This window comes from Trachemys scripta, chromosome 20 (genome assembly GCF_013100865.1).
Source record: "Trachemys scripta elegans isolate TJP31775 chromosome 20, CAS_Tse_1.0, whole genome shotgun sequence".
Taxonomy (NCBI): Eukaryota; Metazoa; Chordata; order Testudines; family Emydidae; genus Trachemys; species Trachemys scripta.
In genome coordinates this window covers 11,895,029-11,922,022 of record NC_048317.1, presented here as the reverse complement: position 1 = coordinate 11,922,022, position 26,994 = coordinate 11,895,029, and the positions used below count along the sequence as shown (strand labels likewise).

Below are 26,994 nucleotides of genomic sequence, written 5' to 3'. Positions count from 1 at the left end.
CACACTCTGCTGATCTAGGCAACTCTTCAGTGGGCTGCCTCCAACTCGCTCAGATTTGGTCCGACTGCCCCTCCGTCACAACAAAGGGGTGGCTGGGCCAAATTTGAGGCAGTGGCATTGGGACCTGGTGCAGGGGGTTGCACTGCCACTCAGCATTTGGTCTGGGTGCCCTAGGCAGCTGCCCAGTAATCGGCCAACCTAGGCAGCTACATAGCTTGCCTATAATTAGAGCGGCCCCTGTCAATTTGCATTGCAATAGTTTCCTGAGCCCACAATCAGGATTGGGTGCCATCGTGTTAGGTGCTGTACGAGCGAGACAATCCCTACCCCAAAGAGTCTCGAAAGGCCACATCTGCCCATAGAGGCTGGAACTAAGGGTGCTGCACCCCCCGGCCTGACGTGGTTTCCATCCTATCCAGGGTTTACAGTTTGGTTCAATGGCTCTCAGCCCCACACTATACCCACTGTTCCAGCCCCCTGCATTTGCCTGTGGGAACCCAGTCCTGCCGGCCACGCTGCCCCGCCATTGTGAAACCCAGCTAACCCGTTGCTTTCTCTGGCTGACTGCCTCAGGGCTTTGTTTGCAACAACAGCAAGTCCCAGCGGGGTGCATGGGCGGAGCAGGCTTTGCATCAGCGCCCCCCCGCCAGGCTCCCCCTAGCCACAGGTCTGACAGCTGGTCCCAGCCCAGGTCATTTTAACTGGGGGGGGGGAGGGATGGCTGCAGACGGTCCCTAGTTCTCTGTTTGCATGGACACGCCCCTTCCCGCCACTGCCACGCCCACTCGGCGCGTCGGGAGGGGGAGAGCCCGAGGCGGAGCCAGCCCCCGGGAGAAAGGCGCGCGCTGTGCGCGGCCCCTTTAAGACCCGCCCGCCCCGCCTCTTTCCTCGCCGAATGTATCGAATCCGGTGGGCGGGGCCCCGGCCCGCGTTGCCGCGACCAATCAGAGCGCGGCCTTTTCCGCGGGAGATCCGAATTTCGCGGCACGTCGTTTGGCGCTTAAAAAAAAAAAAAAAAAAAAAAAAAAAAAAAAAAACCCGAGGAGCGAGCGGAGCCGCGGGAGAAAGGGAAAGAGAAAGAACCGGGGCCGCTCCGCAGCCATCGCCCCCGCTCCAATCCGGCCCCATCCCGGCCCCGGCTCGCTGCAGCCCCGCCGGGAGGCAGCCACCAGCTTTGCAAGGGGGAGCCGCTCCCTGCGAGCCAGTGGCGGGGCCTCGGCCGGATCCAGGGCCCGGGCTGGGGGCGCAGCTCCCCCTGGCTTGATGCTGCTCCACCCCCCCGCGCTGGGGGCCTCGGGACCAGGAGCCGCCAAAGCAGCGATTTAGGGGGGTGATTTTATTATTCCCTTTTCAAAATGCACCACGCTTGGGTGGGAGTCGATTCCCACCCTGGGAGCTGAGAGTCACCAGCCCCGGCAATCACCTGCACGTTACCAGGCTTGGGGGCAGTGGACGGGCGTTTGAGCGCTGCAAAGCCCCGGTCCCCTTGAGACAACCAGTAACTTCGACTTGTGTGTGTTGGTTTCAAAACAGCCAGGTGCAAATTCGGGCCGGTCAGCTACAGGATCTTCCACGAAGAAAGGAGGGGGCTAGACTAGGGCTGGCTTAGTGATTTCCTCCCCCCAATGCAGTCTTGCAAAAATTCCAGCTTGATTTTTTTCCCCCCAAGACAGCCTCAGACTGGAAACTGGGGGCCGTTCACTGATCCTGCATGCTACGCCCTGTTTTAAATGGCTGAACAATGCTGAGAGTCAAGGGAGTGTCTTCAGCCCCAGAAAGGGGGGGCTGCGCCATTGCCGGCCTCCCCCAGCAACAGCAGCAAAAGAAAGTCATGCCTGTGATGAGCTCTGCAGACTTGGTGACTTCCAGCCTCAGCAGCCCCCAGATGCACTCCATCCCGGCCAGCTATTTCACGCAGCTGTACCCGCAGAGTGTGGCGGCTGCCCCCGCGTCCAGGGGCAGTTGTCTCTACGCTACCCCTCATGGACCTGAAATCAAAACCATCCGATCCGCCTCTGCAGGAAGGCTGCCGGTAAAGTGTCTGACCCCTGTGCGCCCTTGTGCTTTCCCCCTGTCTGTCTGCCCTTTTCCAACCTGCTGTGTGTTGGGTCTGGTGTCACTTGGATGTAGCAGAGTCTGAATCCAGGTGAAGTGTGTGATTCGGTAATATCATCCTGGCAATGTGCTCTGATGCCACTGTGAGGGGGGACATTATTCAAACCAAACACTAGCTAGTGTATTGAGGATTGGGGTGTCTTTAATATGCAAAATGTTAATGGCTTGGTACTAGACCATAAGTCCCAGCACAGTGGCTCAGGCGTTTCTCAACTTCCCTTCGACTCCAGTTTACCCCCACAAAAAGCTGCTGTCCTCTTCCTCTTTTCTGTTCTTGCAAATAGCTGTTACTGCCCATCAGAAACTCCAGCCCTGAGAGCCCAGGCCGTAGAAAATCTCTTGCATTAAGGAGATGAATCCTACATCACACGGCTTCCTGCAGAGTGCCTTTTGCCATCTGTTCCCTAGGCTCTGACCCAAAATCAGTGAGTGTCTTTCCACTGACTTCAGTGGAGGTGAGCTCGCTTCAGGGCAGGGCCCTTGCTCTACCGTTGGCCAGTGGAGCCCTGTACAGAACTCCACTGAGTTGAACAGGACTCTGTGGAGACAAGATCCGAGCCTAGGATTGTAGTGGGGTGAAGTCAGTAGTGGGGTGTAACTTTCTTTTTTGTGTGTGTGTGGGGAGACTGAATTTGAATAGGATTCCATATTAATAGCAGGGATGCCCTGAAATATGACAGCTTAGGAAATCTGCAGGAGAGGGACCGTAAGGATTTAGACATTAACTCGACAAGAAAGACATGTGGAGGGAGGAACAACTGAGTTTGCTAGTGCCCTGCTACCGCACTGCTGTGCTAGGGTCAAAATCTGTCTAAAGGGCAGATCCAACCTTCGTAACTAGTGTTCTTCACCTATAGATCTTAAAGCGCTTTGTAAGAGTGTGTGTGTGTGAGAGAGAAATATTATTATACCCATTTCACAGAGAGAAACTGAGGCACAGAGCGGTGATATGACTTGTTTGAAGTTGCACAGTCAGCAAAGCTGGGAATAGAACCCAGGAGTCCTGATTCAAGTCCTCACTTGATCACATTGCCTCCATGAGTCACACGGGGATGTATAAATAAGGCCTAGAGATTCGTCTTACTTCTCCATGATGGTGGGATGTGGTGGAGGAAAAGGGTTACGGTTTGCTTTTTTTGAAGCATGTGATAGTGGCTTCTGTCAGAGTCAGGATATTGGACTATGGACCACTGGTCTGATGCGGTACGGCCTGTAGGAATTTAAAGTGCTTGTGCCCCTTGTGATGAGTGAAGCTATATATGAGAGCCCTGCCATCACAGGGATGCGTGGATTGCACTGTAAACCAAAAGTCGGGAAAGCTCTGGAGGACGAGCTGCCATTGCTCAGGGCCAGATCCTAGAGGCACTGAGTGTCTTTGGCCCTGGCTGACCTGGGAAGAGTCAAGGGCATTAAGTGGTTGTGGTATCCTGGCCCTGCTGGTTTATCATTCACTTCCTCCGTGCTCCCCGGGCTCTGGCTCTGTGAAAGCAGAGCTCAGACGCTGGGTAGGGCAGGCAGTTTTAACCAGCTTTGCCTCCCCTTCTGTAGGCCCCTGCCGAGTGTCTTTGCCAGCCGTGCTAATTGGCAGAGAGGGCTGGCGTGTAACTGCTGCTTCTGAGGCAGGCCTGGGAGCGATTCCCTCTCTCCCTGCCTGTCTGGCCTGCTGCAGCGACCTCTGGGGCTGCTGATGCCTCCTGACAGGTGCGGGCTCTGCCACGTTCCTCGCTGAAGGCAGCCCGCGAGCGTGTCTCTTGGTTTCCCTTTCTCCACTTGATCCATAACGTTCCTGCTCTGCTTGGGCAGTGGACGCTGATCTGGCTCAGGACCCATTCTCTGCACAGCCCCCGTGCCTGCAGGCCCCAGCGGGCTCCAGTGCCACCTGTCTCGTCATCTTCGCTGCCTGTGTCCGGCTGTGTTTTTATTCAGCCGCAGAGCGGAACGTGAAATGTCTCCCCCCGATGCCTTGTGTAGCTTCGAGGGCTGTTGTGTGCAGCGAGAGAGACCCAGGCTGCTAAAACCCTTCCTTGGGCTGAAGGCAGAGCGTAGCCTTTGCAGAGATGGTTTTACAGGCACCCGCTAAGGGCCTGATCCTGCAACCTGTGTGGGTCAACAGGGCTCCATGCAGGTGCAGGGTCTACCCGCACCAAACCGCGTGCATGACAGTGGCCTAAAGAACAAATTTTCCTTCCAGAACACCCCCCACCCCACCCGTTCCCCTGAGGATTTTAAAGCTCTTTACCAACTCCCAGTGATGAAGACCCACAATAGTCATGTAAGCCCTGGGCTGTTGTCCCTTTGTGGCAGATGGGCAGGAGCCGGGGTATGGAGAGGGCAAGTGACTTGGCCTAGGCCATGTTGTCAGTCGGTGGCAGAGGTGGGAAGTGATCCCTAAAGGCTGACTGGCTGCTCTGACCACTGGACTATACTGCCTCTTGTTAATCAAAGCATGCTTGGAGCCCGTCGAAACATCACATGACACCCCTGGCTAATCAGCCATAGCTTCCTTGCAGTGAGGTCACAGTGCTATGAAAGAGAGAGATTGGGCCCTGGAATGGTCTAAGTAAGACTGTTAGTGCTAAAGCCCTAAATCAGCTGTTATGCCCTCTCCCCACCCCCTGCCCTGTAGACAGCCTCCTAAGGAGTTCTTTTTTCTGGCACTGTGGAAGGTGCTGGCCTTCTAATGGTTAATACCTCTATTTTAGAGGAGAAACACTAGGCAATGAGCTGGTGGGTGGACAATCTGCGTGGAAATCTAAGCAGAACAGGAGGGTTTGATGCTCTGCATCCCTTGTGCATTTATTCCCCCCCCTCGGTGGGACCCCACTGTTCCCAAAGGTCTCTTGCTTCCCCCCCTCTGCTGGTTTTTTCCATGCTTTAACTCCCCCCTTCCTTGGGGTCACGGCCTTGCAGTGCAGCCATCTGGCCTGGGGAAGGGGATGTCTCCTGGCGGTAGAAGCAGGAGGAGTCAAAAAGGCCTTCATGGGCTTTCTCCCCCACACTGACCCATGAGCGTCTCCAAAAGGGGCATTTGCCTCCGGGGCATCAGGCTGCCTGGCCAATCCGTGCCGAATCCCCCCGCCTGCCTTCTCAGTCCTTGCTACCCTGTCAATTTCCGTGGGCGCCATCCTGCTGTCACATGGGTGCTGCTGACGGAGTCCTTGCTAAAACGTCCCCTTTCGCAAGATCAGGCTCTAGTCCCCTCTACCTTGCTCCAGTCCCTGGGGAAATCCTGCCTGGGTCTCCCACGGGCAAGCTCATGTTTCCGGCCAAACCTGAGGGTGCCGAGCAGGGCAGCCAGCCCTTGGATTTTGTCTCTTGGCGGCAGTTCAGCAGCAAGAGGAGGAGGGGTGGTCCGGTGGGTATGATGCTAGCCGGCAAGTTCGGAGACTTTGGTTCAATCTCTGACTTGGCCCTGGTTCCCTGTGTCACTCTGGGCATGTCACTCAAGGTATGGGGTGGTTCCCAGCTCAAGGAGACCTGCTCACGCTAACCCTGGTGGAGCCTGTGCGCTACAAACCGTGTCGCTGCAGAAGTGCAAGCAGCGAACTGCCCAGCGTGGGATCCTGTCCAAGATGCCAGGCGCATACTCCGAGCCGCCGGCCCTTCCGGCTGCTACGCTACATTTGTAGCACACTAGCTTGATCAGAGCTAGCACAGGTATTCCTCCTTGGGCTGGGAATCTCACCCCCAGCTCGAAGTGTAGACATTCCTTTAGTCCAGATGTGGGCAAACTACGGCCCGCGGGCCATATCCGGCCCGCGGGACCGTCCTGCCCGGCCGGGGAGCCTAGTCCCCGGTCCCTCCCCCGTAGCCACGCAGGCCGTGCTCTGGGCAGCGTGGGGAGCGCAGCTGGCTCTGGACGGGTGTCGTGGTTGCGAGCTCCTGCTGCTGGTAAGGGGATGGGGACTGGTAAGGGGGGGTTGGGTAAGGGAGCAGGGAGTCCTGGGGGGCAGTCAGGGAGGAGGGGGCGGTTGTATGGGTTGGGAGTTCTGAGGGGGGCGGGAAGTGGGAGGGGGTGGAGAGGGGGTGGGGGCCAGGCTGTTTGGGGAGGCACAGCCTTCCCTACCCGGCCCTCCATACAGTTGCGCAACCCCGATGTGGTGCTCGGGCCAAAAAGTTTGCCCACCCCTGCCTTAGTCTCTCTCTGCCTCCGTCACCCCTGTGTAGCACCTCCCTTCCTTACAGGAGTTTGGTGAGAGCATGTGGTGTATGACTCCTCTTGTAACAATCTGCCTTTGAACTCCAAGATGGAGGCAGGCAGGCAGATTTGGAGATTTTTAGGATCAGTTGCATGTAATGGACAAACTGGCTGGGTAGTGCTCTCTCGGGAACCTTTCTGAGTTTGATTCCTGTTCAGCACCAAGACTCTTGAAGAAGGTCAGGATGCATTCTTTAAACAAATGCATCCGTGCCTCTCTGCATGTTTTTCATGGCTTTTTTTTTGCCCATCATCCTTGTTTCACGTGTCCTTCCAGACCTGTGGGTGAGCATAATGGGATTCTGGTAGGTTTGGAAGCATCGACCTCAAAGGAATTCCAGTGTCGCTTCCCTTCTGCCTATTAAAATTCTTGTCTTGACTCTTCTCTGTGGCTCCCCGAATCTCGTGGTTCGTCCCAGGCTTCTCTTGAGATGGCTGATTCAGAAGCCTGGGAGTGCAGAGTCCACAGGAGAAGCTGTTTGGATTTGAACTTGAAACGCTGACCAGCTTTGTTCTTTGTACAAAGGGCAATTGGCGTGATGAGTGTGCGGGGTGGTGGGTAGGAGCACAACCCTATGGATTTCCTCCTATAAGGCTGATGTTGCTTTCTCCAATTGGCCAAGGAATTGGAACATGACCTGTTAAGTGCCACACCTGTAAATACCTATGAGACAGGTAGTGTGGGCATCGGTATTCAGCTACCTGTTTGAAGTGCTGGTCTGGTTGCTTCCTGGGTCTTGCAACAGAGAGGGCTTCTAAGGGGCAATGTGGAAGGCTTGTAAATTAATCACAGGTGGTCTAGGGATGCCTGAGTTCTGTTCCTGACTTTGTGACCAAGGGCAAATCGCTTTTAGCTAGTCCTCGGTTTTCCCATCTTTAAAATGCTGAATTCTGTAAAGTTCATAATGTGCTTTGAGATCCTCCAGGTGCTGGAGACGGGCTGTCGTGTGGGGAGATGGAGAGCCTCTTGCGTGTGCTGTGGTCACGTCTCCAGCTTCACTAGCTTTGCTGAGCTCGGTGCATCGCAAAGAGCTGCCTCTGTTTGCCAGGCTGCTGGGTGTGGCCCGTGGGTGTATTGCTTGGCCAGCGTGCGGTGATATGGCCCTGACTCCATTAGCTGAATTGGGGGCGGTGGGGGAAGGAGGTTCTCTCCCCATTGGCTTTACTTCCATGGCTGAACCCATTAGGGTCCCATCGGGGACTCTGGGTGGGTTGGTACAGCCCTGCAGAATGGGTGTTAACGGGCTAGTGTGGGTCAAACTTGTATGTCACCTGAGATACAAGGTAATGCTACACGCGGCCGACCTGTGGAACTCACTGCTTCAGGAGGAGGCCTTGAAATCAAGTTTTGCAGCAGGATTTTTAGGGTGGTTTGCAAGTCCGATAGGCAGGAATCCTACAGCTGTGCAGGTCCCAAGAGAAGGATAATGCAGTCTCATGCTTCAAGGTGTAAATTGTTGGCTGGAGGGGTCAGGAAGGTATACCACGTCCCCACTCAGTATCCAGCAAGACACAAACAGGCATGGGCGGGAGGGGGGCAGTCCTGTCCTGCTCTGTGGGATCTGTCACTGGTGGACTCGAGACCAGACCAGAAGAGCAGTGGTCTGTTCTAGCTTTGCAAATCCTCTCTTTGCAAAGTCAAGATCAAAGGTCAGGAGGGAAAGGCCCTGGCTTTGCCTAAACTGGGCTTATATAAAGGGGAAAGCCAGCACAGGGCTCTGTTCCCTCCCTTCCCGCCTCCCTGGGCTTAGGGGCACCTGCTAAAGACCCCTCTGCCTGGGCCTCCTTTAATCTCACGTAGCACTGTCTGGGTCCTGGAGCGGTTGCTGATGGATGCCAGAGAAGGCTCTAAACACCAGGGTCTCCCCAGCCGAGGACACTGCAGCCTTGTGCTGTAGTTAGGGTTGGGTGGGTCACAGTCTCTAACTGGGGTTTTGGCCCCATGCTCTTTAAGGGAGGGGTTGGCATCAGTGTTCACTGGTTGGGCTGGGCCACGGCCGGCTAACATGGCTTCAGACTTGTTGGCCTGTGTCCTAATGGGGCTTTTCTATCATGTTCAGCTAATTTGATTGGGGGAGGGATGACCCCTCTTCTTGCCTCGAGCCAGGCTCCGCGGCGGGGCACGGAACTGGGCTTCTGACTGTGCAATGGGGTTGGGGGTGTCCTTGGGGGCAGGGGTTTGAATGTTCAGCTGGGAATCCCCCCCCCCCCCCCCCCGTTGCATGGAGGGAGAATTTTAAGCCCCGGCCACTGGGGCTCCATCCCTTGGGCTTGAGCCAAGCTTTGCGCCTTGATGGGGCAGGGAGCGTAGAGCTGGTTTTGCTCTGAGGACTTTAAACATGGCTGGGGGTGAGTGGCGCCAGGCTCCCGGGTGCTGCTCCAGGAAAGGCTCTGGCTTCTCTTCCGGCGTGTCTCTGTGACTCACGGGCGGGGCCCAAGGAGTGTGTGATTGCTGGAGAGTTGTGGTGAATGAGCACGGGGGGCGGGGAGGGGGGAAATCCCTACCATGTGCTAGCCCAGATTTCTCAGCTGATCCTCTTTACCTGGGGCTGCCGCAGATGCGGTCCTGGGCTAGAATTCTGGGCAAGCTTCCGCTGCACCCTAAACCCCCTTCCCCACCCTGCTGGAGCAGAGAGCCGAAGGCCGGACCGGCGCCAGGACGGAGCAGCGAGTTCGAGTCACTCTTGCATGCAGCTGACTGCTGGTCAATTGCTGCCCCAGGAGTGGAGTCTGGGAGGAAACTCTTCTGTGGGCCAGAGACACCAGTCATGGATCTGCTCCCAGCGCGGAGGGAGGTTCACAGTACCGGTCAGGCCAGCATCCGAGCTGATCAACACCCAGAGCATTAGCCGGGCCCCACCCACAATGGGCAGAGCCTGCCTTGTCTGGGCAGAGCCCTGCTGCGCCCAGCCCCCGGGGGGGCCAACAAACTGTATAGCCCAGGCCAAACCAGAGACCGGGCAGCAAACCCCAGCACCTTGTGATCTTGTGACCTAGCTGCACCTGTCTGTCCACAGACGGGACCTCAGCCTCAAGGGTTGTCCAACTGGGGCCTTTCGCCAGCCCTCAGTTATTGTCACGCTGCTGCTACCACGATCCTTCCTCTTGGGTCACAGCTGGGTGCCCCGACATGCCCTGCGAGCCTGGCTGTCCTGCTGTGGCGGTTCTGACGGCCCCTCCCGCGTGGGCTGTTTTCGTCCCTTCTAGCCCTTGCTCCCTGGGCAGGGAGGGTCCGAACTCGCATCTGACCTCTGGTGCAGGTGTATTTGGCTCATCTTTCATTTCATTGCTGCTCTCTCTCTCTCGCCTCCATCATTCGCCCAGGTGCGGCTGTTGCTTTTCCCTGGAGGAAAGAGCTGAGCAAGGCCACTGAAGATGGCTTTTTCTGGTGAATGCCTCTACTGACCCCTCCAGGATTGGTGGGGGCGAGGGGGGTGGGGTGGAAGGCTGCAGCATGCAGGGGGAACCCTCCCTGGATTTCCAGGAGGGCAGGGGGGGATTGGAAGAGGTGTCGGTCTGCCCTTTTATGCACAGGCTCGCTGCCAGCTTTCCCTCCCTGGTGTGTGCGTAGAGGGTGTGCGCTCTGGAGCTGCGGGCTGTGGGACTCTGTGATAACCCAGAGGCACGGTTCCCACGCCCTGCGGTGGAGGGTGTGGGGTGAGGGCAGGCCTCGGAGCTGCCCAGAAGGGCCTGGCGAGCCCAGCCCCGTGCTGCTGAGACGAAGCGCCCCCGGAAATAAAGGGCAAAGACGCCGGGGCTGCAGTGGGTGCAGACGCTGCCTTTATAGGTGTTTCCCCGTCTCCTACCCTCCTCTTGTTTCTGGGCCTGGGTGGGGCAGGCTCCCATCCACCTGCATCCCATCCTTGCAGCCTTCTAGCCGCTTCCTGCCAGGCTGTGACGTTCCCCTCCCTCAGCTGCGTGGAGCTCTGCGGCTTGTCCTGATGCCCCTGCCCCCCATGAAGCTGGCAAGGAGCAGCCGGGTTGAGAGGCGTTGGAGGATGCAGGCTTCCTATGCTGGTTTCTCTTCAGAGCAGTGTGGCCTAGTGCCTAGAGCACTGGACTGGGATTCATGGGACCTGGTGTCTTTCCCCAGCTGTGCCACTGGCCTGCTGGGTAACCTTGGGCAAGTCGCGTCATCAACCGGTGCCTCGGTTTCCCCATCCGCAAAATGCGGGAGAGTGACGCTGCCCTCCTTTGGTAAAGCACTTGGCGATCTAGAGAAGAGCCGGGTATTATAATTATTAAATGCCCCTCAGCAGAAATACAGGGGGGGGTTGAGGAAGTTTCCCCAGGCATCCTCTCCATCCCCCTTCTCCTCCCAAATTCCTGTGGCCTGGAAGCCAGGCTGCTGAGCAGAAGCAGTGTCCGGGACGGACGGGGGCTGGAGTCCGGGGCACAATGGGGCCCTTGAGCTTTTCTCTTTTTGACTCTTCCAGTGTTCACCCTGCTGCTGCTGCCCCCACCCCGGAGCCCCAGCCTAGCTGCTCCCCACCCTCTGTGCCATGGCTGTGTAGGAGTATGAGCAGGGGCTGGCCAGCTGTTGTGTGGCTAATCCAGCCCCTGCTGGGGAGGGGAGACTGTGCCAGCTCCGGGCCAGGCCAGCAGCTGGCAGGAGATCTGCCCTGGGCTTCCCTTTGTCCTTTCCCGCCATCTCCACAACCCTGGGGCTTCTCAAGCATCCCTCAGTTACCACACGCTCGGCCTGGGGAAGGCAGGCGATGACTGTCGCCCTCCGACCCCAACACAAGGGTTGGCAGGGAGGGTGCAACCCCCCTGCCCCCCAGGCCGAATGGGAGGCACTGTAAACCCCACTCTGTTCTGATCACCTGCCCCCAAATGTGGGACAGCAGGGACTGCAAATCCGCCTCCTCTCTGTCCCCTTCCCTGCCATTCGGAAAAAAGCAGCGCTCCCCACATGTTTGCTCTCAGCCCGTCAGGCTAGGGTGTGGGGAACACTTGACCCAGAGACCTGGGGACTTGCTCACTAGCAGAGAAACCATCTATTTCTCCTGTTCTTCCTGGACTGGAGCGCCTGCCTTTCGAATCCTTTCAGGAGCTGGGCGATAGCTCCCAGCCCAGCTCTTATCTCCCAGTTCAGTTGCACCCTTGGACCTGGCGGACCCCCAAATGCTCTGTGCGTTGCGGTGTCTACTGGGGAGGGCTTCACCCAGCGCTGAAATGCAGCCACTTCTGGGGTGGACTGTGACAGCTGTGTAACAGGGCTGGTCAGGCAGCAGAATGCAGGGAGAGGGGCTAAGGAGGGGGAACGTCGTTCCCGGAGTGCGGATTTGGGCAGGGCCCCTGGCCAAAGGATCTTTGCTGGTACCCACTGCCTCAGCCACAGGGTGGGCCCCCTTCCAGCAGCACAGCGTCCCCCAACGGCATTGGGTAGGCGCAGTACTGCCATGGGGACAGCGCCCCCTACTACATCTCTGATACCACCTCTGCAGCAGCGAGATTGCCCTGGGGTGTCTCCGTTCCAGGTCTTAACCAGTCCCCAATCCTGCAAGATCTTTCTAGAGGGCAGGGTGCAGCGCTGGTGTATTGCCAGCGGGATTCATTCATCCGCGTGCCCTGGATGGGGCGCGACCGATCTCCTCCGTTCTCGGGAGCTCCATTGGTCCGCTGTAGCGCTGAGTCGCGTCTGCCTTCTGCAGTTGCTTCACGGGGGCTCTAGTTGCGGGAGGATGCAGGTATGCAGCCAGGAACGGGCCTGGCCCAAGGCAAAGGGGTGTCAGGACAGTGCCTCGGGGAGCAGAAGCGGATTCTGAGCTCCTCCCATCACATCTCATCTGGGAGCCTTTTTGCAGTGTGGCTAGGACCCCGAACTGGGATTTGAGAGTCTTTGGGACTATTTCCAGCTCTGCCACTGGCCTGCGGAGTGACCTTGGGCAAGTCACTTTTCCCCTCCTCCGTGCCTCAGTTTCCCCATCTGGAAAATGGTGCTAGTGATACTGACCTCCTTTGTAAAGTGCTTTGAGATCTGTTGATGAGTCGTGCAAGATATGAGCTGGGGGTTACCATCTGAATGTACCCTGTGCTCTCCCCTTCCCAGTCATCGAGGCTGGTCCCAGAACTCCCTTTCTTGGGGGTAGGGGCGAGGCAGCGTCCCAGCTGGCATCTTTAGCGCAGGGGAAGTGTGTCTAGACAGGGAGGGAGGGAATTTAGCCCTTTCTTGACCTTGAGAGTCCCTGGCATGGGCCCCTCCCCACATCACTTGGAAAACAGCTGTGGAGCGGTATCCGGAACTCCCAAGCCTCTTCTGCACAGTGCAGCCGAACGTCCAGAGGAGGGCGCTGTGGGGTGGCCTGGGGGCGGGCGTGGCCCGTGGCCTATCACAGGGGGCCATGATGCCACCAGTGCATTGGTAGCTCTGCGGTGGTGACAGACTTTAGGGAGGCATCTCTGAGCGAGGGAGACGCGAAGGGGACTGTGGTCCCATTCCCAAGCGCTGCTGTTAGTGAAAAGTAAGCACCAGACCGGCTCCCAAAATCCTCCTTCCCGACACCTGGTGCATTGGCACAGGGGACTGGCCCTGCTGGCAGCCGGGCCGCTCCCTGCCTGGCCACGCCAGCCATGCACTGTCACAGCCACCTGTTGCTGGCCCTCGCTAACTAATTTGTTGCCAACAGATGCCCTGTGGGCAGAGGGGAGGGGGAGAAACCAAGAAGATCCCCCCTCCCCCTCCTCCACTGCTGTCTCTGGTTTCCGGGCCTAAATGGGGGGCAGCCTGGCGCAGCAGATGTGCTTGTGGTATTATTACTTTGGCAGGTGTTTCCCATGTGCTTGGGTTTAACCATTCGGCTGCCAGGGGCGTCTGTGGGTAGAGCTCGACTGGGGGGGGGGTCAGGGTGAGACTGCGGAAGCATCTTCCACAGGAACGAAGGGCCGTCCCAGACCACCAGGCCGAGGGCTGGACCCATTTCTATGATCTGCCTTCTCTGATATAATGGCAGAGCCGCATGGACATAGAACTGCTTCCCTCCCGTCCTGCCCCCAAAAAGGACAGCCCGGCAAGAACGCTCCACGTGCAGTTCTCCCCGGGGAGAGGGTGAACCGCCCGTGACTGACGTTATGTTGCTTAATGCATGACTAGAAGGCGCTCCGATACTAGAGGCATGAAAAGCTGTGCAGGGACATAAGTAGAACAGACTGGCCTGAGAGCCGCTCATGCAGAAAAGAGGGGATGGGCATTCAGGGGGATCCCTCTTCCCATGGCTTTCTGATCGGCTGCTCCAACGCTCCTGGGGTATGGTTCTGTTAACCGCTCAATTGCTGTGTTTGGGGATTGGGACCTTCCCCAGTGTGGGCTCGATCCAGCGGACTTCGTGTGCCGTTCCTCTCTCTACTCATCTCGGTTTCCTCCCCTTGTCTGGCGCCAGCCTCCTTCATGAGCCCGTCACGCTGTCTTGCCCCGGCTGGTTCAAGAGCCTTCTCCTCTGCAGCTCCTGCCCTCTGGCGCAGCCTCTCTGCCGTCACCTCTCAGATCTTGTCTTGACAAATCTCTCCGGCGCGGCTTCGCTTCCCTCTCCCTCGGCATCAATCTGAGCTGGGCTGAACCTTCAGCGTTTCCGGCTACCAATTCCCTGATCAGAACTTGCCACTGGATATTTTCGTTACTGATGCAAAACTTGAACGGAGCCTTGTGTGTCGGCTCAGATGAGGCGGGGACATTTCGCTGACGGCTGATGTCAGCACGGTCCAACCCAAGCCCAACTTCGACACCTATCCCGGAGCCTAAGGCTAGTCATGGTCCAGACCCAAAGAGCCCTCGCTTGGTCCGTCTCTAGTCGTTTCTCTCTGTAGAGTTTTGGGGGAGGGGAAAAGACGCACCGTGTCTGGAAGATGCTGCACTGGGAACAAATAGCTCCTAGAGGATAAGGAACCCAGCAGAGCTTTGCTCAAAGCTGGGATTTCACCTATTGCAGGTGTGTGTGATGGTGTTATCATAGAATCTCAGGGTTGGAAGGGACCTCAGGAGGTCATCTAGTCCAACCCCCTGCTCAAAGCAGGACCAATCCCCAATTATTTTTTTTTGCCCCAGATCCCTAAGTGGCCTCCTCAAGGATTGAACTCACAACCTTGGGTTTAGCAGGCCAATGCTCAAACCACTGAACTATCCCGTGTTGTCTGTCTCTTGCTTCTTACACCCCTCTGTGGCCGTTCCTGGTGGGAGCGGAGCTGGTGTGTGGTTCCAGATATGACTGAGCAGCGTTGGTGTGATCTCAGGCAAGGCATTTCACAGCGTGGGGCTGGAAGTGGCCCTCCCCCAAGGCCCAAGAGGCACAGTGGGACTCTCCCGGTTGGGTTGCCCCTGGCTAGCTCGGGGGCTCACGGATGGTGAGGCTGTCTCTGAGGACCAGGCTCCTGGCAATGAATGGGGAGCTGGTGGAGTCACTGGAGGGCTCGTATGACGTGCTCCTGTCGACCTCTAGCTTCAGCGCACTGGGTGTGTTGTAGCAGCCTCGCAGGGACCCGGGATGAAGGTGTGGATGGTGGATCACAGCGTCCGGTCCCCTCGCCAGCTGGCAGCGCGGGAGCCCTGCCCACTAACACTACCTGCTGCCTTGATTGCATGGTGTCCGTATCCTGACAACTGCTAGCCCGGCCTTCCCTGGGTGCGGACTGTGCCAGCTGCTCTCTGGGCATCAGGGGAGGGAGCTTTCCCCATCTTCCTTCTTTCTGGTTTGGCGTGGTGCCCGGCAATACGGCTCCAAGGGTCTGCCACCCGGCCTGGAGGAGCCGGTGCCAAAAGGGAAGCACTTGTGGGAATGGCAGGCAGCGCCCGAGCCAGCCTCCAGTGCCGCTCAGGAAGTGGGCAGGAAGCGATCTGGCAGCTGCTGGGAGCCGGCCGCCCGGCCTTGCCACGTGCTGCTTCCCCTTCCCAACCCGCCGGGGGTCACTCGCCCCTTCTGTTGTGCAATTGGAAGGGTTCAGGGTGGGCCCCCAAGCTCCTCATGGGACAGGGCAATGCCCCCAGCGAGCCCCTCTTCCCCCACCCGGGGCTGAGCTGCAGCCGGTTCCCAGAATCCGCTGTTGTAACCGGACACGTCTCACGCAAGCGCTTTCCTGTGGCCGGGCTCTCTGATAACGCGCTCGGCGCCAGGGAAAGGCCTTTGGGCACGGAGCAGCGGCCAGGCTCAGATCAGTGCACGCAGCCCCTCAGCCCTGCCCTGGGGCTTCAGAGCTAGAGACCGGGCCCGTCAGTTCTCTGCGTCTGCCAGCAGCAGGGCCCAATCCTGATGGAGGCTCAGTGACATGGATGCCCGGGCTTCAGTGTGTGGGACTGTGACCCAGCAGTGAATGCCCCATACGCCGCGGAGCAGCCGTCCATGGTAACGCCCTGCGGCCGCTCCCAGAGGGCTGCGTGTGCTGGGTTTGTACCAGGGCCCCAAACAGCGCCAGGCTTGGCCCAGCTCTGAGCCTGGGGATGAGCTCCTGGTTCATGGCAGGCGGTGGGGGTTGTGGCTGGCTCAGCAGGGCTGGAGGCTGCTTACTGCAGGTGTTGGGTTAAGCAGGGTGCCCGGGGGGGCTGGGCTGGCGTTCCCAGAAAGCATTAAAAGACCATCTGGACGCCTATTCCTGGGACTATCCCAACCTGGGGCTGGATCCAGTTGTGTTGAAAGCGTCTGTTCTAATCAGCCCCCCCCGGGGGTGGTGGAGAAGCAAGGTTGGGCTGTCTCCTTCCAAGGTACATGTACCCCTCCAGGCTTCCGCACTGGCAGCTGGCTTAACATCCCTACCAATCTGACCTCAAAGGCAGCTCCAGCTCCCCATATCCCGGCCGCCGGTGCCAAGGACCTGGCAGGATCGGGCCCCTGTTGCTCCGCAGAGAGGCTGGGCCGTGATGGAGTTCCTGGTGGGAGGGGGAAGGGAGCTGCAGGGATCTGACCCGGTGGGGTAACCGCTCCCTGGGGATTTGAGCCCCCCTGGTGCAGCTGCGCTGATACAATCCCCTGGTGTTCCCAGGACAGCCCTGCTCCAAGCTGTGATTTGCACAGGTGCAGTTTCCACCTGTTTGGAGCCAGGCTCCATATGCTAGAGACCGACACGAGCACTGGACACCCTGGGCTGCAGCTGCGGCAAACCCCTGCTGTAGACCGGGCCCGAGTTCTGGTTACGATTTCATTTATTTGCTTTATAATAGCGGCAGCCAAGATCAGGGCCTCGTTGCGCTAGGCGCTGTACAAAGGCTCCCTGCCCCAGAGAGCTTACAATCCTCGATTCCGAGGCCAGAAGGGACCAGTGTGATCAAAGGGTGATAGATGAGAGGATGGTGGACCTTGGTCGTGGGTGCTGTGTGGGCCTCCAGAGGGCAAAATGAGGTCGTGGGTGCTACTGTTGGTGGTCCGTCTCTTGAACTAACTGGAATTCTCTCTCCTGCCCATCAGGCCAAAAGGAAGCTGGATCTGGAAGGGACCGGCCAGCCGGGCATCCCAGAATTCCGGACACCCAAGGGGAAGGGCAGGACAGTCACTCGAATCCCCAGCCCCAAAAGTAAGTGGTGCTGAGCTGGCGGGATGTGAGGGAGGGGAGATGTATGCCTGTGTGGGGGGCTCCCATGCAAAGGACCTGCATTGCCCCACTTTCTGAAGCAGCTGGGTCCTGGAGACGTTTCTCACCAGGAAAGTGCTGTGTAGTGACGCTGGGATGTTCCACACAGGGCTGGGGGAAGCCAGCCCTGTAGGGGTGGGGCTGCCATGTGGCCTTCAGGCAGCCGAGTGTGCGTTGTAGTTAGGAACAGTCCGTGCCGTCCTCCTGTGGGGAAGGACAGGCTTGGAGCGAACAGGCATCCATGAGCATCTGCTTCCAGTATACCCCCACCTTGCTTAGTGCTACCATAAATACAGGAGCACCTGTGACTGACCCTGCTTGGACCCGCCGTGGGGTTTGAACCCAGGCCCGTCGGCACTGAAAGCGTGAGCCTCCGCTGCTTGAGCTAAAGGGGAGGGACCCAGCCTCCCTCTGTGCTAGGCTGTTGAAACCCATTGCAGGCTGCGCTCCCGGCAGCCCCCGTGGGTGGAGCCCTGCGTGCCTCTAGCCAGCAGCTGTTGAATCTTGAATCAGTCTGGCCCGTTCTCTGGGCAGCATTGTGACTTTTCTCAGCTCCTCTCCCCGGCTCAGCCCACCTGACCCGTCTCCTCTCTCCCCGCCCACGACAGCCCCCAAGTCGCCCGGGGAGAAGACGCGGTACGACACTTCCCTGGGGTTGCTGACCAAGAAGTTTATCCACCTGCTGAGCGAGTCGGAGGACGGGGTGCTGGACCTGAACCGGGCGGCCGAGGTGCTGGAGGTGCAGAAGCGCCGGATCTACGACATCACCAACGTGCTGGAGGGGATTCAGCTCATCCGGAAGAAATCTAAGAACAACATCCAGTGGATGTAAGGGGCTCTGTGCGGAGGGGGCAGAGATCCGGGTTCCCAGCAGGGCTCCGGGGCTGGGACCGGCTATGCTGGGACCGTCTGCTCTAAAGGGCCTTGTTTGTTCAAGTGCAGAGTCTTGTCTGGGGGTGGAGTGACCTTCCCTGCGTCTATCCGGGGGGCTTGCAGGGATCTGGGTCTTTGTCCCCAAGCCAGCACAGGAAGGATCCAGGGTCAAACACGGTCCCAACTTGGCTGGTTTCTAACACGGTTTGGCCCGGGAGTCTGGATGGGAAGGGCCTCCATGAGAACCGAGTTTAAACCCAGCACTGTAGGCGAGACCAGAACGTAGCTCTTCCAATGATGGGACACGACCCCATTTGAGCTGACTGGCTGAACAGTCCTGAAATAGCTTGTCAGCCCTGCTCCCACGCCAGCCTGGATCAGGCGGTAGGACCGAGCAGAGTTTGGACTCTTATCACACCTTAAGCACAATGGTCTTGTTCTCTCCCCACTTGCCCCCCCACCCTCCCCCCACACACTACCACAAAGGAGAATACAGGGAATACTTTTACATGATCCATACGGTAACCTGTGGAACTCCCCACCGCAAGATCACACTGAGGTCAATAGCTCAGCAGGGTCCAATACCACCGGCTGTTACAAACCCTGATGCTTCAGGGCACGAGCAAAGCACTGGCTGCCTGGGGTTAGGAGACACTTCCCCTGTGGCATGCCACTCTGTAATTGTCCACCGTAGGATTCTTGCACCGCGCTCTGTTGCGTCAGCTGCTGGCTGTTGTCAGAGACGTGTGGTGAGCTGGCAGGAGTACGGGATCTCCTCCAATGGAGATTCCTATGTTCCCAGCCTTGCTGGCAGCGAGTGGGGCACGTGTGCCAGGTTATTTTACGATGGAATGAACATAGTTGGAAGCAGCTGTCACCGAATCTAGTTTGCAGAGACGGGCCCAAGCTCCCCCCAGCGTGGCTCTGTCTTTGAACGGTTCTGAATTCCTGGCTCGGGCGGGGGCTCTGCTTTCAGGCCGATCTCTAGCCCTTCTCATTGCCTTTCACAGAGCCGTTTAGCTGCAAGTATTTACGATGCTGCCTTGCAGAGCGCTCGGAGCTGCGCGTCTTGTGAAAGCGACATGCTCCCTCGCAGGAGACCTTGTGCTGTCCCTGCTGAGGCGGGTGATGCTGTCGCCCTACCCCCAGTGCGCTGCTTTCCACTGATCCTCAGTGGCCGGCTCTGCTTGTCTTCCCAGGGGCACAGGAATTTTCGAGGATACCTCTGTGACGGTGAAGCAGCAGTCCCTGCGCCAAGAGCTGGCCGAGCTGGCCAAGACCGAGAGAACGTTGGATGAGCGCATCCAGGACTGCACCCTCCAGCTGAAGCACCTGACAGAGGACGAAACTAACCAGAGATATCCTTCATGGGGAGGCAAAGGGTTACGGAGGAAGGGGGTTGCGGGGTGTCTCTGCATCATGAGCCAACCCAGTCTGAAAATGACCTTCAGAGGGATATTGAGTCTGAGGGAGGATCTAGGGTGAGGGCTGAGCAGCCTGGAGGGAGGAGCCGAGGAGCAGCCCAACCTGGGGGAGAGATTTGGGCTGAACTCCTGCCTCATTGTTGATAAAGCCGCCGTCCATGTCATCTGTTGTTACCCCCCCCCCACACACCCCACCTCCGGGTAGGGGCTAAGTTTTGACACATCAGCATGTGGGCTCTGTTTCAGAGCAGTCTGGGGAAAGCGCCTGCTCCCAGTGGGCCTTGCCTTCCTGTCTGAGCAGAGTTTGGCTTGGATTCTGTCTCCTCTCCTCTGCCAGCGAGCCCCACGGCTTGGGTTCTGTAGCCAAGAAAGCTTTACCTCCAGCAGCTGTCTTATCCAGGGCCTTTCCCAGCTGTGCTGCCCCTGGGGGGATGGAGCAGACGTGGAGGTGGCCGCATGCCAATCCTCACAGGCCCAAGACTCTGGGATTGGCTCAGTAACAAACGGAGCCAGCGGCGTTCTTGGAGCCATGGGCTGATGGCCTGGCACCAGCCTGTGGACTTGGGCAGGGGTGGTCAGCTCCATACACCACAATGCCTTGCTGCCTGCCCTGGGGGGAGTGGAAGAGGTGAGCGTGGTGGTCGAGGCCTCATCGTGCGGGGGAGACATGTAGTCCTGTGTCCCTCTCCGGATGGAAGAAGAGGTTTCTAATCTGTGCTTGGCAAAGAGGATGCCTTCATGGGCTGGGGTGGGAACCCGCCTGGTTTTGGGGGGAGCTGGGAGCTGGGGAGGGTCCAGCACATGAGGTCTGCAGAGAACTGACTGTTGTCATGTGTGGGCTGAGAAGATTGTCTGTGGTCGGTATTTCCTTAATTCCACCCCCACGTTAGCATATGTCACCTACCAGGACATCCGCGCCATCAGCAACTTCCAGGAGCAGACGGTGATAGCGGTCAAGGCCCCCCCGGAAACCAAGCTGGAGGTGCCGGACTTCAATGAGGTGAGTGCACCGGAGGAGGGCTCTGCGTGCAGGGAAAACCCACCCTCCTGGCCCGCAGCGGAGACCCCAGCGGAGCTCCGTACCCTGTTGTGTGAGACTAGAGGCGCCTAGATAGGAAGGGCAACTATCCCCATTTTACAACTGGGGAAACTGAGGCCCAGCGAGATACAGCAACTTCCCCGAGATCACACAGGAAATCAGTGTCTGGGAGTTGACCCCAGATCTCCTGAGTCTCACCCTGGTGCCTTAGCCCCAGGACCACTGAATTCTAAGCATGTCCCGTGGGGCTAGGGGGACCACCTGAGGAGCCAGCCTTGGCTCAGCTGCCCCTTAACATAGGTGCCCAGAGGGGCTAGAAGTGGCTGCTTGGCAGGGAGAACATAAGAACGGCCAGACTGGGTCAGACCGAAGGTCCATCTAACCCAGTATCCTGTCTTCTGACAGTGGCCAATGCCAGGTGCCCCAGAGGGAATGAACAGACAGGTTATCGTCAAGTGATCCATCCCCTGTCGCCCACTCCCAGCTTCTGGCAAACAGAGGCTAGGGCCACCATCCGTGCCCATCCTGGCTAATAGCCATTGATAGCCCTACCCTCCATGAACTTATCTAGTTCTTTTTTGAACCCTGTTATAGTCTTGGCCTTCACAACATCCTTTGGCAAAGAGTTCCACAGGTTGACTGTGTATTGTGTGAAGAAATACTTCCTTTTGTTTGTTTTAAACCTGTTGCCTATTAATTTTTATTTGGTGACCCAGAGTTCTTGTGCTATGAGGAGGAGTAAATGACCCTTCCTTATTTACTTTCTCCACACCAGTCATGATTTTATAGACCTCAATCATATCCCCCCTTAGTCGTCTCTTTTCCAAGCTGAAAAGTCCCAGTCTTATTAATTTCTCCTCATATTGCATCCGTTCCATACCCCTAATCATTTTTGTTGCCCTTTTCTGAACCTTTTCCAATTCCAATATATCTTTTTTGAGATGGGGCGACCACATCTGCACGCAATATTCAAGATGTGGGCGTACCATGGATTTATATAGAGGCAATATGATATTTTCTGTCCTATTATCTATCCCTTTCTTAATGATTCCCAACATTCTGTTCGCTTTTTTGATGCCGCTGCACATTGAGTGGATGGTTTCAGAGAACTATCCACAATGACTCCAAGATCTCTCTCTTGAGTGGTAACAGCTAATTCAGACCCCATCATTTTACATGTATAGTTGGGATTATGTTTCCAGTGTGCAATACTTTGCATTTATCAACTCTGAATTTCATTTGCCATTTTGTTGCCCAGTCACCCAGTTTTGAGAGATCCTTTTGTAGCTCTTCACAGTCTGCCTGGGACTTAACTATCTTGAGCAGTTTTGTATCATGTGCAAATTTTGCCACCTCACTGTTTACCCCTTTTTCTAGATCATTTATGAATACTGTATGTTGAATAGGACTGGTCTCAGTACAGACCCCTGGGGGACACCACTATTTACCTCTCTCCATTTTGAAAACTGACCATTTATTCCTACCCTTTGTTTCCTATCTTTTAACCAGTTACCAATCCATGAGAGGACCTTCCCTCTTATCCCATGACAGTGTATTTTGCTTAAGAGCCTTTGGTGAGGGACCTTGTCAAAGGCTTTCTGAAAATCTAAGTACACTATATCCACTGGATCCCCCTTGTCCACATGCTTGTTGACCTGACCTCCTCTAGAATTCTAGTAGATTGGTGAGGCATGATTTCCCTTTACAAAAACCATGTTGACTCTTCCCCAACAAATTATGTTCATCTATGTGTCTGACAATTTTGTTCTTTATTATAGTTTCAACCAGTTTGCCCGGTACTGAAGTCAGGCTTACTGGCCTGGGTGAATACCATCTGGTCTTGGTGACTTATTAGTGTTTAGTTTATCAATTTGTTCCAAAACCTCCTCTAATGACACCTCCAATCTGGGACAGTTCCTTAGATTTGTCACCTAAAAAGAATGGCTTGGGTTTGGGAATCTCCCTCACCTCCTCAGCCATAAAGACCGATTCAAATAATTTATTTAGTTTCTCTGCAATGGCTTGATTGTCCTTGAGTTCTCCTTTAGCATCTCGATCGTCCAGTGGCCCCGCTGGTTGTTTAGCAGGCTTCCTGCTTCTGATGTATTTTAAAAAAAAAATTGCTATTACTTTTTGAGTCTTTGGCTAGCTGTTCTTCAAATTCTTTTTTGGCCTTCCTAATTGAATTTTTACACTTCATTTGCCTGAGTTTATGCTCCTTTCTATTTTCCTCACTAGGATTTAACTTCCACTTTTGAAAGGAGGCCTTTTTCCCTCTCACAGCTTCTTTTACTTTGTTGTTTAGCCACGGTGGCTCTTTTGTGGTTCTCTTACGATGTTTTTTAATTTGGGGGATATGTTTAAGTGGAGCCTCTATTATGGTGTCTTTTAAAAGTTTCCATGCAGCTTGCAGGGATTTCACTTTTGGCGCTGTACCTTTTAATTTGTCCCCCTTTCTGAAATGAAATGCTACCGTGTTGGGCTGCTGTGGTGTTTTCCCCGCCACAGGGATGTTAAATTTAATTCTATTATGGTCGCTATTAACAAGCGGTCCAGCTGTAGTCACCTCTTGGACCTGATCCTGGGCTCCACTTAGGACTAAATCGAGAACTGCCTCTCCTCTGGGGGGTTCCAGGACTAGCTGCCCCAAGAAGCAGTCATTTAAGGTGTCTCTCTGCATCCCGTCCTGAGGTGACTTTAGGGCTCACGGCATGGGGCTGGGAGCTCGGTTTCCCATGCACTTGTCTTTGCTTCTCCTCCACCCGCCCTGGAGGGCAAGGCCCTGCTGAGTCACCCTGGGAAGCCCCTTCTGCTGGCCAAGCTACCGGCTCGGTGCAGGGAGGGGTGGGAGAGGGGACCCCCTGTGTGATGGATCCCGCTGACCCCTCCCCTCTCCGGGCAGGAGAACGTGCAACTCCACCTGAAGAGCACCAACGGCCCCATCGAGGTGTACCTGTGCCCCGAGGAGATCCTGGAGTTCAGCCCTGGCAAGGAGAGCAGCTTCCCCACCCCCTCCCTCCAGGACAGCAGCGATGGCACCGACCCCTCCCCAGGGAAAGGTAACACCCGGCTGGGGCTGCAGGGATCTCTGCCCAGGCCCAGCCTCTCCTCCCCCCAGGCTGATGCTGGCGGGTTTAACTTTCTCTTTCGTGGCGGCCCCTGAGCTCTCGCCCGGGTGGCTGCCGTACCCGCCCCAGCCTCAGGCTCTGCGCCAAGATCCACCCCTCCAAGCCGCCAGGTCTGCTCATTGCCAAGCGGCCTTTGGCAAGGCCCTGCTTCCCGTCTGGCTTCCTGGAACCCTGGCCCGCCCTTTGCCACTTGCACAGACTGGGAGTGAGGGGCATTGGCAAAGCAGGGTGGGGTCTGGCTGGGGGCTCAGGGCTGGAATTGCAGGGGGGCTGCGGGTTGGGGTGGAGGGGCATTGGCAGCGCTGTGCGTGGGGTGAGGATCCCAGGACTGGTATAATGGGGGGGCTGCGGGTTGGGGTGGAGGGGCATTGGCAGAGCTGTGGTTGGGGTGGGGCTCTCAGGACTGGTATAACGGGGGGGCTGCGGGTTGGAGTGGAGGGGCATTGGCAGAGCTGTGGGTGGGGTGGGGATCCCAGGGTTAGAATAGCAGGGGGGCTGCGGGTTGGGATGGAGGGGCATTGGCAGAGCTGTGGGTGGGGTGAGGCTCTCAGGACTGGTATAACGGGGGGCTGCGGGTTGGGATGGAGGGGCATTGGCAGAGCTGTGGGTGGGGTGGGGCTCCCCATCTGGAACACCAGCAGATAATAACGAGCTGCAGGCTGGGTTTCAGGGGCATTAATAGGGCCGGGTGGCAGAATCCTACCCACTGCCTGCCCTCACCAGGCTCCTCCCATGCCGCTGGTGAATGAGGGGCTCGTGGGGCACCTGGCCCATGGTGCGAGGAGGTGTCGGGGGCTCTGCTGTGCCGGGGCAGGCTGCATGTACCTAGCTCCACCAAGCTCGTTTCAAGCTCTCCCTTCTGTCTCTCCGATTTCCCCAGCCGAGCCCCTGATGGAGGTGGAGGACGGGCTCCTGGACATGCCCCATCACCTGCTGCAGCAGACGGAGGACCAGCTGCCATACGGCGACCCCGCCCCCTTCGTCAGCTTCTCCCCGCCCCTCGACCAGGACGACTACCTGTGGGGGCTGGAGGGGGGCGAGGGAGTGAGCGACCTCTTTGAGGCCTATGACCTTGGTGACCTGCTGAAGAACTGAGCCGGCGAGGGGGCCCCTCTCCCTCCCCGCTATGGTGCTAACGGCCTTGCTGGAGTCCGGGGCTTTGACTTGAAGTGTGGACTCTGAGCTCCTCCCCTCCTGGCCACCAGAGCAGGGGCATGGAGACCTCCCGTGGGGCAGGACTTCCTTCTGATCTGCCCCACCCATGCGTGGTCTCCACAGCTCCTCCTCCACTCTTCGGGGCAGCTGGGGCCAGCTCAGACTGGGCGTAGCAGTCAATGCAATACAAGACCCCAGAGGGCAACCTGGGGAGGAGTCTCCCACCACGTCTCCATAGAACCTGCTGCAGGAATGGAGTGCCTTTGCCTGTTTATCTTTTCCCCGCCCCACACACATGCCGGTAACACGTTCCTGGCCTGTCCAGGGATGCTGGGGCCGGGCAAGGAGCCCCTGGGAGACTGGGACTCTTGTCATGGAGAGTGAATCTTCGCATCCCGCTCCCGAAGCGACCTGTCTGCGGAACACGCAGGGCGGCTGTGTCTGGGGAGCAGAGGGGGAGTGGAACGCTCTGTGGTCTGCCAGGGGATTTGCGTGGCGGAGCAAGAGATCCCGTTCCCTGAAATCTGGGCAGGGGTGGGCACGTATGCGTCTGTGAATGAAGAAATCCTAAGCTCCTGTAGCTGCTCGGGGGGGCCCGTAGGGATCTGTGACGGCAGCGCAGCTGCGGGACACTTGTCTGTTTCGCTCTGCAGGGCCCGGGCGGCCCCTTTGGATCTGACCCAGGTGGGTCTTGCTTCCCCTCTCCCTGAATGTTTTGCTTGGAGCGTATGGGGTCTGAGCCAACCCAGAAACGCCGAGTGAAACCCGTTTGTCATTGCAGACGTCAGGTGGCTTTTGATGTGAAGAGTCAGCTGAGAGTCCCTCCTTAGGGCCATGGCCTCTAGGGGGACCTTACCAGGGACCTGCTCTGACATTTTGTAATGAAACTTGAAACAAGGCAAGTCCGGGGTGGAGGGCGTGGTGAGACAGGGACGCGCCCACCCACTCACCTGCGATGGGAGGGACTCCAACTGCATCTCCCCCGTCCCCTTCGACTGACCCTAGGCCCCACCCCCTTCTCTCCGTTCTCTCACTGAAATGACTGGCTGCCTTCGCTCTCAGAGGGTCACTTGGATCTTCTCCATCTAGATTGGTGCCAAGCGACCTGCTGTGAGTGTCACATGTATCCAGTCAATGGGCCGTTGTTCCCATGCGAGCCCCCGAGTCCAGGGTTACCCCAGATCCTCACTGATTGGATCAGCCCTTCTCTAAATTCATTGTTAGGTTAGCGTGGGATCCGTCTCGTCGAGTGGGAGAAGCCCCAAGTGCCACAGGCTGGGCTGGGTCCCCTAAGAGATCAACTGCCCTGCTCCTTCTCCTTCCATGGTAGATTCTGGGAACAGTGGATGAAATCTGGGATTGTCAAGGTAGCGTAAGAGAATTCTGAGTGCGCCGTGCCTTGTGAAAACCAAGCCGTTAACTTCCACTGTGCTTCCTGTGAGGTGGGACTAATACCCGCTTCCATGCCGTGCTTTGGGATCCTCTGACGGACGGGTCTTAGCGGTGAGATCTGGACCATTATCCAGGGCGCTTGGTTTCCAGGATGTGCCCATGGCTTCCAGACCCACCCTGGTTCACCAATGTCGCGGTGCTGGTCGCTTATTGACTTGCTGCTTTCTGATTGGCTTGGCACATATCATGCTTCAGCCAGTCCGAGACCAATCATCTGCACACCGTGAAACATACACATTTTCAGCTGTATTTTAAACTTAAACCTGCTAGTCGGGCACTTAGTGTGAAAACTGTCAAACTTGGGTGCCTAGCGCTGCGCGCCTAAATGAATATTTAGGCAGCTAATGGTGGCTTGATTTTTTTTGTTTTTGTTTCAGATGTTGAGTGTGCCTCGCTCCCTCTTTGAAGTGAAAATCAAGCCACTCATAGGTGCCTAAAAATGTGGATTTGGGTGGCAAACCTGAGGTACCAGAGTTCAGAAATTTTGATCTAATCTTACTTTATTTTTACTCATAGTAAGATTTTCAAAATCTGGCAAGGTGCTTATCTGCATTTTTAGGGACCTAAATACCTCTGAAAATTTGGCCTATAATAACTAGTGGCTCTGCCATGTAGCAACCTTGTTAGCCACAGGGTGTGTGTGTGTGTGTGTATGTGTATATATATATATATATATATATATATATATATATATAAGGGGAAAGTAACTTTTTATTTCAATCTGTCCAAAATTCATCCCTCCCCGCCTCCAGAAAGGCTTGTTTGGATTTCCAGGTTTTCCATATTTGCAGAACAGCTGTTGGTCAACGGGTGGAGAATTTTGTCCTGTGCCATCCCATTAAATTCTCTCTTACAAATGGAAACAAGCACATTTTCTTAACCCCTTCTTGAGTGCAGCTTATCCCTGCCCAGGGAGAATGCCAGACGGAGCCTGCAATGGATGCTGGGTAGGTAGAGTCCTGTTCACATCTGCCTAGGTGGCTCTCCTTGCAGGACTGGGGCCTGAGGTATTGTAGACAATATGTCCACTAATGTTAACATTAAACACTTCTGTTG

General features: G+C 56.7%; 1 protein-coding gene across 1 annotated transcript; it reads left to right on the top strand.

Moving 5' to 3' along the window:
• The first annotated feature begins 1,045 nt into the window (after positions 1 to 1,045).
• Positions 1,046 to 26,580, top strand: E2F2 (E2F transcription factor 2). The gene is made up of 7 exons (XM_034754280.1): positions 1,046 to 2,032; positions 16,705 to 16,810; positions 17,476 to 17,695; positions 18,940 to 19,098; positions 20,050 to 20,164; positions 23,106 to 23,262; positions 24,212 to 26,580. Exons 1-7 carry the CDS (start codon positions 1,742 to 1,744, stop codon positions 24,424 to 24,426), a joined length of 1,263 nt encoding a protein of 420 aa, XP_034610171.1. The 5' UTR covers positions 1,046 to 1,741; the 3' UTR covers positions 24,427 to 26,580.
• The last annotated feature ends 414 nt before the right edge of the window (positions 26,581 to 26,994 follow it).